The sequence below is a fragment of the Candoia aspera genome, chromosome 2 (genome assembly GCF_035149785.1).
Source record: "Candoia aspera isolate rCanAsp1 chromosome 2, rCanAsp1.hap2, whole genome shotgun sequence".
NCBI lineage: Eukaryota > Metazoa > Chordata > Lepidosauria > Squamata > Boidae > Candoia > Candoia aspera.
In genome coordinates, this window is record NC_086154.1 from 25550708 (window position 1) to 25562945 (window position 12238).

General features: G+C 39.9%; 1 protein-coding gene across 1 annotated transcript in view; it reads right to left on the reverse strand.

Moving 5' to 3' along the window:
- The window catches only part of ADAMTS9 (ADAM metallopeptidase with thrombospondin type 1 motif 9), a 154709-nt gene that overhangs the window by 110012 nt on the left and 32459 nt on the right, over positions 1-12238 (reverse strand). The window contains exons 6-10 of the mRNA XM_063291534.1: positions 10405-10529; positions 8436-8476; positions 8219-8324; positions 4522-4668; positions 2098-2239 (exon numbers count right to left, since the gene is read on the reverse strand). Coding sequence (XP_063147604.1) covers positions 2098-2239; positions 4522-4668; positions 8219-8324; positions 8436-8476; positions 10405-10529 — 561 coding nt within the window. The remainder of the gene's footprint in view (positions 1-2097; positions 2240-4521; positions 4669-8218; positions 8325-8435; positions 8477-10404; positions 10530-12238) is intronic.

A 12238-nucleotide genomic window follows, 5' to 3' on the forward strand; every position in this document is an offset into this window, starting at 1 on the left:
TCTGACCCTGTTCCCCATCTGAATGGCACTGATTGCCCTAGTGGATGGTGTTTGTTGGGATCTGGAAGGAGGAAGTGTGCTCCTCTTGGTCCTATCAGATCTCTCTGTTGCCTCTGACACCGTCGACCACTGGAGTTGGGCAGCCAATAAATTTAAATAAAATTAAACAAACAGAAATTAAAATTAAAAAATACCATGATATACTTTTGACTGGGGTTGAGGCTTGGAGACCTAACCTTAAACAGGCTGTTCTTTCAGTGTGCCTGAGAGAAGAACAGTTTTGCTTTTGGTGTCTAGGGGGATTGGTCCTCTCACCCACGCTGTTCAATATTGACTGAACCTGATGGGGAAGCCATCTGTAAGTCTGGAGTGAGAAATTATCGGTATGTTGGCAATACCCAGTTGTATACAGCTATCCCTAAAGCAGACCAGGGATACCACAGAAATCCTAGCTGTAATGGCCTGGATGGAACAAAACAAGCTCAGATTAAATCCCTGAAAGAGGGAGTTATCACTGATAGGCCTGGCTGAAGCCTCATTCCAAGTTTGATTCTGGATTATGTTGCACTAAAGGAGCAGGTCTGCAATTTGGGGTCCTCTGGACTCTAAGCTCCTGTTGCGGTATCATTGGAGGATATGACCATGAGGGACTTTGCCCTTGTCATCTTGTGCATTGTAACATTCTATACATGCGGCTGCCCTTGAAAACATCCTAGGAGCTCCAAACTGTACAAAATGCTGTGGCCCACCTGCTTACTGAGGGTAGCAAGATCCAGTAGTGCTACACCTATGTTACGATTCTTGCATTGGTTACCAGATTGCTTCTGAACCGTTCAAAGTGCTTGTTATCACCTTTAAAGCCTTGCATGGTTTGGCACCCAAGTACCTACATGGACTATCTTTCCTACCCTAGATGTGGCTCATGCCATGCAATCTTTGAGGGAAAGTACATGGTGAGGTTCCCCATCCCACAAGAGGTGAGGAGGGTAGGGGCTAAAGGAGTTCTCAGTGGCCAAGCCTGCTCTTTGGAACATGCTGTATCTTGAGATGAGGAATGTCTCCAATCTTCTGACTCTCAAGAAGGTCTTGAAAACTCTATTCTTTCACAGTCTAAGGGCTGATGGGACTCAGTCATATTGGATAGATTATTGTTTACTGTTTAAATAAATAGGAACTTTTAACTTCTAGTGCTAGGAGTCCCAAACTTCTGAAAGAGGTCTACATCAAGTCCCAATCTGTGCTTCCAAGTTACAAGAACAGATTCCACCTTCCAAAGCTGAAAGTGTATGTATATGTCTATAAGTGTGACTGTTGAAGACACTTTAGCACATGTTGATAAAACTAGTGATGCATATAATTTGCAGCACTTCTGATTAATCATTTTCTGTTCACCTCATTCCTGATTAAATAATCATCAGACCACGAGCGTGACATCAACAGTCACAGCAGTTTCATAGCTCTTAGTGCAGATGTATAAAGAAAACAACAACACTGTAAGATTATCTGCCTTGTGTAAACAGGTGGCTACGAATTTCTGCAAACACGTCCCCCACTTCAAGATAATGGATTTTTCTCTCAAAAATCCAACACGCAGCCTAATGCTAGAGGTTATTGTACTCACATAATGACAGATTCCTTTTGAATACTTAAAAAAAAATCACTTGCAAGTATTTCAGTTGCTGGTCAAATACGTAGGCTGCTTTCTCACAGTTATTCAGACATAGCCCACACTTTGCTATGGCTTCCTTTCACTAGGCTATGGAATGTATGGGGCCATACCAGGGAAGGCTGACAAAATGTTCTGTGTATGACAGCATCCTAAAGGAAGGCTGGTGCTGTTTGTTTCAGGGCAGTGATTGGTTCCATTCACCTACCTATCTCAAAATGACTGGGCGTATACAAGACAGAATATTGTGGAAACCTGTGTTGGAAATTAAAAACTGAACTTCAAACTGATCAGGCCACAGTCTTTTTCAGAAGCAAGGTCTTTTTCCAATTCAGAATCTTGCGTACCAAGCAAACGCATGCACTTAACTTTTGATAAGCCTAACAGTTTTTCCTACTATAAGCAAACCAAGAAGTAAAAAAGCACATTACCATATAAGGGCAAACCTTAGCTCCAGGCCCAAAAATTAACTCGCACTGCTTATTGACATCATACATGTAACCAGGAAGTTGCTGAGGCAAAGAGTAGGTTCTTGATGAAGGCTCATCAAGTAAACACTCCCCGTATCCAGTGCTAGAATGAAAAGCATTAGAGTTATCTTCACTACTATAGTGCAGAAGTAGATTAAGGTTATTTTAAAATCTCTGACTAACAGATAATCAAGAGAACATTAGCACTGAACAGATAACACTTGGCTCACAGGAACTGGAACATTCAGTTCATATAGTGGCCAAACAATTGCTATCATGCCATCAACTGCTGCGTTTCATGACAAGTACCTGCTGTTAAGAGCAGCACAATTTAATTTTATAGTATAAATTAAAGTTCAATACTTAATGCTTGTTTCAAAAATGATTTGGAAGAAGGGCTTCAGACCTCACGTGAGCCTTGTACCTTGCTGCTATTAATTAAAACAGCCAAAGATTTTTCAGGCGACTGTTTTAAGACTCACATTAACTTTAAAGCAGTAGCATCTACTTTTCGGACTTGCCTGAAAAAAAAAAAGTGGGTTTCTTTAATGAACTGCAGAGATACTGGGCTCCTGTGAGTTACTTGGCAATTCTTCCAAATAATTTTTGAAGCATGCCAAACTCTCACTATTATTCTGTGAGAATGCTCAGATAACAGGTTCTGTACTACCAAATGAACCTCTTCATCTTTCTTTCTTTCTTTTCTTTTTTCTTTTTCAAATTTATTATCACTGCCCATCTTCCCCGAAAAGGGGGCTCTTTTGATATAAAAGTCAGCTACTGAGTATCAACAGAAGTATAGCCAACGAGGGGTCAAAGAAACAAGAGGGAGGTATTATTATGTTTATGGAACCCCCTCCCCCCTTAATTTGCAGAAGAGTCCTTAAAGATCCCTGCAGAAGCAGTCTTCTCACCCCTTAAGAAGCAACCCCATGAAAAATGAGCTTGCTTTGTAGCTAAAGAACACAGTCGGGAATAATGTTATTATTATTATAAAAAAGAAGAACACAGTTGGGGAAAAACCAGAAAGGAGAGGAGTAGAGCCCCCACTGGAAGAGAACAGGGCATAGCCTAGCATTAGGAAAAGAAATTACATTGCAACTTTTTTGGTCCAGGTCTTGTGATCACACTATATTTTTCAGGGAAATGCTCTTTTTTTTTCATGTGGCTGCTGTTTGCCACTTAGTTCTATCTCTTTCTTTTTACCCAGCATTTTTGCCAAGGAAAAACTAAAAGTTCAGATATGAATTCATCCCCATGCACCTTATGATCCACACACATATAATATGCAGAAATGAATCAAGAGACGAGGTGCATATATGAAAATGCATTCACTACGTGCTTCCTAGTCATAACATTTCTATCCTGCCCTCCCTGAAATGACACAAGGCAGTTTACACCAAAGGAAAAATAAAACGATACATTTCATTCATTCATTCATTCATGTGTACCAAAAGTCAGGTCCCACAGACCAATCACAGGATGTTTGTTTATTTAAAAGATTTGTATGGCCACCCATCTTAAACAACTCCGGGCAGCTCACAACAGAAGTAGAACCCAGTAACTATAAAACATAACCATAAAACAATAAAACAAAAGCTGCCCAGAGTCACTTTTATGGTGAGATGGGCGGTCTATAAATTTGATAATAAATAATAAATAAAACAAAACAGAAACAAAAAGAAAAACACATCCTTAACCATCCCCTTGGGATGCCCCACAGCCAGCTCCAACATTCCATTCTATCTATTCCAGTGTTTCTCAACCTTGGCAACTTAAAGTTGTGTGGACTTCAACTCCCAGAATTCCCCAGCCAGCATGGCTGGCTGGGGAATTCTGGGAGTGTGGAGTCCTTGGTGCTCTCTGGGCCTTGTTGTTTTCTTGCAGACATTTCATTGCCAGACTAGGCAACATCTTCAGTGCAAAGAGGGAGTGGGCCTTGCTCTCAGTTTATATACCGTGGCTTGCCCTGCTTGCTACCATTCAATTCTGGGAGTTGAAGTCCACACATCTTCAAGCTGCCAAGATCAAGAAACACTAATCTATTCTATTCTATCCCAGTGCCTGGGTTAAAAGCCAGGTCTTTTCCATAGAAAATGTTACAGCGCTTAGGAATGCTCAAAAGTTATGTGTCAAACGAATAATGAAGCATTTAGAAGAAAATGGCAACCAATCTGAACATGTAATGTAATATATATTATAAATTGTCTATGGGACCTGACTTTTGGTACACCCTACACACACACACACCCTAGACACTTGCCTATATCATTACCATCACCTGTTTATTTGCATGTCACTTTCCCACAATGTTGTGCCAAAAGCAGCTCACAAAGTATTTTTAAAAATCATGAGACATGCATTAAGAAATCATTGAAGTCTTACTCCAGAAATTCCGTGATGTATTTACGGCTACATTTTGACCACATCCAGGGGTTAGTGTTGTAATTGAGGGTGGGAGCCATAACATGTTGCTGGCTTTTTCCTCCATCTTCTTTGCACTTATTATTGTCATCATGGGGCATGTTAAATCTAAAGAGAGATAATAGGTTGATCACTCTGTTAATACAACATTGTTTAAAAAGCTGATCTGTCCAAATTAAATATTTTCAGGTATGGCGGATTATAATGGAAATGAATTAGGCATGTGAACCCCCCTGCTGAAATCAATGAGGTTTAAAAGAGCTTAACCTCTGCTGGTTTATGCTTTAAATAGTGTTTATTGTGCTAAACAGAAGTGTGTTGCAAATAAACATACACAACTCCATACCCCATTTCTTTGAAATTTGAAGTATTTTATTAACAGGGTTCTGTCTGTAGACTGGGATATACATTCCAAAGCAAAGACTTGTAGTGTATTTATATAATCAGGGGGGTTGCACTAGAGTTGGCTAAATATATTTGAACCCAAGATTGATTGATTATGTGGCATCAAGTCATTGTTGACTCTTAGCGACCACATAGCTAGATAGTTCTCCATGATGACCCGTCCCTAACCTGAACCCAGGAGGAGTGCCAACAAAGAATTTCAATTTCTGTACAGGCAAGCAAACAAAATAGCACCAGCAAGCAAGATGATATCACCGGGACACACATAAATAAGAGAGCTAGTTCTCCTGGGATTCAGCGATTCAATTATGATTTTACATCATGCATATTTACATACATTTTGTTCTGTATTATACATATTATGCAACCATTGTAGAAATACTTTGAATTCTACAATTCACTATGAATAACTAATCAAAACACTCTTGTTTTCCAAGTTTATTTCAGTTAATACGCTCTTTCCTGAAAACTGTATGCCTTGGAACAATTAAAAATAATTATTATTTTATATATTTGGCACATTTACATCCTGCTGAATCTTGCAACTCGTAGCAATTTATAATAAAACTCACAAACCAAAATATAATTAAAGCCAGAAAAAACAACGTACTAAAATAATTAGAATAAAAAGATTAACTATTATGATAATCCCAGGTGCCCATCCAACCTCTGAATTTACAAGGAGTTCAGTTTACAACTTTGTCAGTTACATATTCTGACAAAGTGTATACATGTATACTAAAGTTTGGAAAACGCTTGAGTCAGCTAGTAGAATAAGGTGTGCTATATCACAGTTGAATGAATAGCAGCACACAGGCTTGATTCAAATGTACGTGGAGATTTGCTGTTCCATTCTCAGCAACTGCATTCTTTCGTTTTCTGCTTTCGTTTATTGGATAAGACTAAATTCCTCTCCTACCTTGTCTGTCCATCCAGTAGGCTTCTGGGAGAAGAACAAAGTACTTTTGGCACAGACCTGAATTTACTGCTTGCAGAAATTAAGGCCAGGACCTTCTGCTACTGTAGGACATTCTTGGATTCAATCGAGAGTAACTTTAATAGCCATACTACAGATTTGCTATGCTAACTGAGCTTGGTTGTTTGCTTGCAGATGTTTCATTACCTGACTAGGTATCATCATCAGTGTGAGTGGTGTGGAGTTTGCTCCCTGTTTATGTACAGTAGCTTGCCCTGCCAGTGTTGGTGGGGTGTGGTTTTCTCCTTGATAGGTCCTTGATTAGGTATTCTTTTCTGCTTGATTGTTTGTCTGATGTTAATCCCTGCTTATCTGGGTGTTGGATGCTGGAGAGGATGTGCTCTGATCTTTTTGCGGGGCAGCAAGCAGCCCCAGAGCCACACGGTTTGGGGCTGCTTGCTGCCCCGCAAAGCAGGGCATAGGACAGCCAAAAGGGCAGAGATGGGGAGGAAGACAGACGGGTAGGGGGAGTTGGAGACAGTTACTTACATTACTGAGGCTTGGGGCTAGGAAGGACCAAGCCCAGAATGGCTTGGATTGGGGTGGGTCCTGAGCTAATGACCAGTGGAATTCACTTAATGATGGTAATGGGATTGCCATCATTAAGTAATGCAGTCATGTATTGTCTCGCTTTACGACCACTTTGCTTAGTGATGGAAATTCTAGTCCTAATTGTGGTCATAAGTTGAGGACTACCTGTATGCTAAATTGGGTCATGGGCTAACTGCTAGAGAGAGGGGAGGGAGCAGAACTACAGGTAGTCCTCACTTAACAACCATTCATTTAGTGATGGTTCTGTCTTATGACAGTGCTGCAAAAACTGACTTATGGCCGGTCCTCACACTTACTACTGTCACAGCATCCCCACGGTCATGTGATCACAATTTAGGCATTTGGCAGTCAGTTCACATTTATGACAATCATGGCATCTGTGGTCACATGGTCACCATTTTTTACATCCCCAGCTGGCTTCTGGCAAGCAAAATCAAAGGGGGACCGCATGATTCACTTAACAACCATGTGGTCTGCTTAACACCTGCAGTGATTCGCTTAACAGCCATTGCAGAAAAGGTCATAAAATCAGGTCAGATTTGCTTAATGACTGCTTTGCTCAGCAACCAAAATTATGGTCCCAATTGTGGTCATTAAGTGAGGACTAGCTTTATGTGCCAAGCTGTTTTCTCTAACTACTTGAGCTCTCAATATATTTTGGCAAAAATCTGAAGTAAGTGTACATTAAACCTAATCTAAGGCATACACTACAATTTATGTGTGTTCCCTATCTCACAAATGGCAGGAAACCGTGCCAATAATTTTTGGCAACTGTGGTAGGAAAAATTGCAAAAAGGGACCACATGCAGCCTGATGCTCTTGAGTTTTCCTCAGCTTTGCATATGGTTCTGTTCTCACAATGCACTAACCCACAGTTTACTTAAGCATTGTTTACAGAATTAATCAACTTGTCCATAATATGCACCACACATTGACCCATTAAATTAACAACATTAGCTAGACTTGAAGTTAATTAACACAGAATCACAAATTATATTTTCACCCAGCATGTTGCATGAACACAGCTACTAGGCACAATAGACAAATCAAGTATAAAGAAAACAGCTTTTCCCCATTGTTTTGTAATGACAAAAAGGCAAACTCATATTAGCATACATGACTATCTGGAGGACAACCTTCTGCAGCATTTCTTGAAAAATGGCTGCCACCTTTTTAGAAAGAGCAGGATATGAATTCAAGAATGGCTGGTGCCGAAACCACAGAAAGGTCATCTTAAGACAATGAAAGTGGGAAAGTGGAAGATTGTACCCACTAAACAGGAACAATTACAGTGACAATTTCTGTTTTCAAAATAGAGATGACTTAATGCTAGCACTGTGTCTCACTTTTGAACAATGAAAAAAGAATGGCTTGGATCTTAACTGCAACTCAGTTCACATGAGAGGACATTTCCACCTATTCTCCCTCCATCTATAACCTCCCACACCATTCCCAAGCACAGCAGCAGCTTTTCAAAGGAGAAAGCAACAGGCAGAACGAGGGTGGAAGCAAGACAGCAGATCTGTACATTCAAACTTGCTTCCCATTCTCAGGATGGAAGACAAGGTCCTAGCCCACACCGATACGCTCTATCTAAAAATATATTATCTTCTCCTTGCCCCAAATTAACCCTGTTTAATATATCATTCTACAGGTTTTTAAAAATATATTATTCAATACTGTATACTGTTATTTTTAAAGTTTATATAAAATTACAGAACATACACATGGCCAAGTTCATGTGCAATTGTAAAAGCAGTACTGAGTCCGCTGTCTTCACTAATTGAACAGCTTCGGTATGGATCACAGATGGTACCCAATTCAGCCAAACCTGGGAAATAAAAATAAAATTAGAAAAGCGCTTGTTATAAAGACATACAATGTACTGTCAACAAAGTTAACCACCACCTCGAAAGAGTAAGAAAAAGAAGATTAGGCTTACCTAAAGTATCACATTTGTCATGAGCTCTACAAATATCCTGCCTGAAAGCAAAACACACTTTTAATGCTTTTAATGTCCATGCAAGTTATCATTTACAACACAATAAACGTATTGTTCCTGGAAAACATTAATTTTCAATTTCTTTTCATGCAGATTGAGTAACAGCAGGCTCAAAGGCAAGAACGAATGGTATTTTTTAAAGTTTCAGAATCATAAATGTAAAGTACATATGGAGTAATCTTATACGTATTCAATGAACACACTGAAATATAAATTTACATTAACATTAAATTTAAACTGCATGCATTTAAATACTAGATTTTTGACCTGGCCTCACCCAGGTTTTGGGATGTGATGATCAGCTTGTTGTAGGTCAAGCAGAGTGCATGGTCCTTCTCACTCCCCACTTTCAAAAAAAGGACTGCACATTTTTGCTTTAGCAGTAACAATATTTCAGAATCACAGGGGACTTTGCCAAAATTGTGTCCATGGAGGTAGCTGAAAATATTCACCATACCACAGGTAGTCTGTAATATATCGCTAACTGATCCAGTTACAACCAGATAGTCCCTTATACTATAACTAGAATAATTTGATATTTTTGCTATCTTAGGACAAGCCAGTTTTTTCCAACTTAATACTGTCTAGATGTGTTAGGACTATACTTTCCATATTTCCCAGCAAGCATAACCAATGATTGGGAATTCTGGGAAAACATTTGGATGGTACCAATCTGAGGAACCGAGTCTGAGAGTCAGTTTGGTGTACTGGTTAAGGCACCAGGCACTCTCTCTCAGCCCTAGGAAGGAGGCAATGGCAAACCACTTCCAAAAACATTGCCAAGAAAACTGCAGGGACTAGTCCAGGCAGTCGCCAGGAGTCAACACTGACTTGAAGGCACCAAAAAAAAGAGAGAGAGAGAGAGAGTGAGAGAGCCAGTTTGGTCTAGTGGTTAAGGCAACGGGCTAGAAACCAGGAGACCTGGGAGTTCTAGTCCTGCCTTAGGCATGAGAGCCAGCCGGGTGACCTTGGGCCAGTCACTCTCTCAGCCAAGAGCCAATCAGGCGTGGTAGGAGAGTTCTAGTCCTGCCTTAGGCATGAGAGCCAGCCGGGTGACCTTGGGCCAGTCACTCTCTCTCAGCCCAACTCACCTCACAGGGTTGCTCTTGTGGGGAAAATAGGAAGAAGAAGGAGTATTAGGTATGTTCCCTGCCTGGAGTTATTTATAGAAATAATAAAGGTGGGATAGAAAATTGAGTAAATAAATAAATAAATAATTCTGGAGAACACTGGTATTGGTTGCTGAACTAATATGCCTAGAATTAGTTACAAGGACAAATGTTCATCCTATTTAAAATCTCCAGTGGAAGTCCTGAAACTTTCTCAGCTGGCTTCCTCCCTCTGTCCCACCTACATTCCCATTTAAACTTCAGCAGGCTTTATTATCCACCCCATCGATAAACTGCATTTAAAAAAAAAAACTTAAAATGCATTTTGGAACTGGATGGGTGTTAGAGCAAAAAAGGAAAATGATAATGTTTATGTGTCAGATCACAAGTCATATCCACAGCTGAAATGGAAATGCCTACACATTCACACTGCTAGCTTTAAATCCTTCTCTAAATGCTGCTTTCTTGCTGAAAAAGCTGCTGTAAAAACAATGTCTTCATTGCTAACTGGTGTATTTAGAAACTGCCACACATTATAAACTGGTACGAAAAATATCTCAGGTCGAATTTTCAACAAATGTATAGAAAAATGGAGACTAAACATTATCTCCAGAAAACTTGTGCTCCTTTACACATCTTTGTCAAAATGTAAAATTCAAACATGATAATTTTTCCCTCTGCAATGTCTCAACATTTCAGTTATCACGGATCCTATTTTGCATTAGAATGCATCAGTAATATGCTACACGGTAATCACATGGTTATTTCAGTGTGAAAAAGGAAAACTTCCCATAACATACCTTGTCACCAATACAGCAGTGTCATGTTTATCTGGATGCTCTTCACTGAGTTGGTTCTGAGTTTGCTGCCACTGGCAAAAGTTTTTTAGCGTTGTCTGGGCATTGTAAGATATGGACGGGCCATCCTAAATATAAAATGTACAAAAAGAATGGTTACAATTCCCTTTTCCCCTTAGGTGTCCTTCCTCCCTGTATCAGGAGTCTGGTACTAACTTTTCAGATCAGCACATTTCATTAAAAGGCATTTTATTTTAAAAATAAAATATCTACGTACCACTTTTGTGCCCCAAATATGCCTCAGTAAAATAGAAACTCAATAAAGAGTAAAGTGATAAAAGAATAGTCATAAAATAGCAAAGTTATATGAGCAACATTAGCAATCAGCTTTTGTAATTATCAACCATAGCAGAAACCATCAGAAAAATAGCTGTGCGTGTTCCCTCTCCCACAAAGACTTTCCTAAAAGAGAAAAACTGAGAGCTAAATTACATATTCGATGGGCTCACACAACCCACTTCATTTGATTACCAAATTAACCTATTTTCTGGCTTCTCACAATGCACTGAATCAAACTAATTAAATTGCTGGATTCATTCAACATGCTGACTGGCAAAAAGAAAACTGAGTCCACGTTAAAATTAACTGAAGTTAGCATGTTGTGCAACTATGGATGTTAGCTTTTTAACCGAGACCCAGTATGCTGTACTAGTGAAAGTGTTGTACTAAGACCAGAGAGACCGGAGTTTAAGTCCACTATTATCCATGAAAACACACTGGGTAACTTTTTACCAATCAATCTCCATTAGACGAATCCAACTTTCCAGAATGGCTGTCAGGGGGAAAAGTGAAGGAATGCTACCTATACACTGCCTTGAGCATCTAGAGGAAAGTAGAATACTGTATAAATCGAATAAATAAACTAGATTTGATCTGGTTCAGGATTCATAGCCAATTTACAAAAAAGATTCCCATGCAGTTCTTTTGTGTTGATATTACATCACAGTAAAAGCATAATGGCCTGAACTAAGCTATGATCACCATGTACAGGGTGCAGGAATCTGAAAGCACAGGCTTGGGTGAAAGGTTAACAAAATTGTCCTTCCCCTGCCACACTTACAGTAAAAACCCTATAGAGGAAAAGAGATTGTTTTTTTAAATACAGGTAGTCCTCGATTAACGACTACAACTGGGACTGGAATCTCGTGGGGCTGCAGGAACAAAGCAGAAATCTTCAGGATTTGAGCTCTGTTCCTGCAGCCTGCTGAAGGGCTTCCCCTCCCCTCCATCCCCTCTGCTTGCCACCTTCCCTGCCAGCTTCCCCACTGACTTTCTGGGGAAGCTGGCAGAGAAGATTGCAAATGGCAATCACATGACTGAGGGGTGTTTGGCAACCGGTCATAAATGCGAGCCTGTTGCCAAGCGCCCAAAATGGGGTGATGTGACCGCGGGGGTGTGGCGTGTCATTTCACGACGGCCGGAAGTGCTTTACAGGCCGTAAAGCATTCTTTCCAAGGCTTTCGTAACTTTGAACAGTCTTTGAGCAACCAGTCGTTAAGTGAGGACTACCTGTACTATATATGAAAGAGGTTTTCTCTTCCCCATAAATAATGGCCCCAATCCAGACTGGGCCGTTGTGTGCTTACTCTGAAGTTATATAAAAATAGAAGAATAGCTGCATAATATGCATTTTAGAGATACAGATTCTTGGTACATTTTCATGGAGAAAATCTATCTATGTGGTTGACAACTTGATGGCACATAATCAATGAATCACAGTATAAATTAGCCAATACCCTTTGGAAAGTAAGATTATGATGTCTGGGTCTGCCTGAAT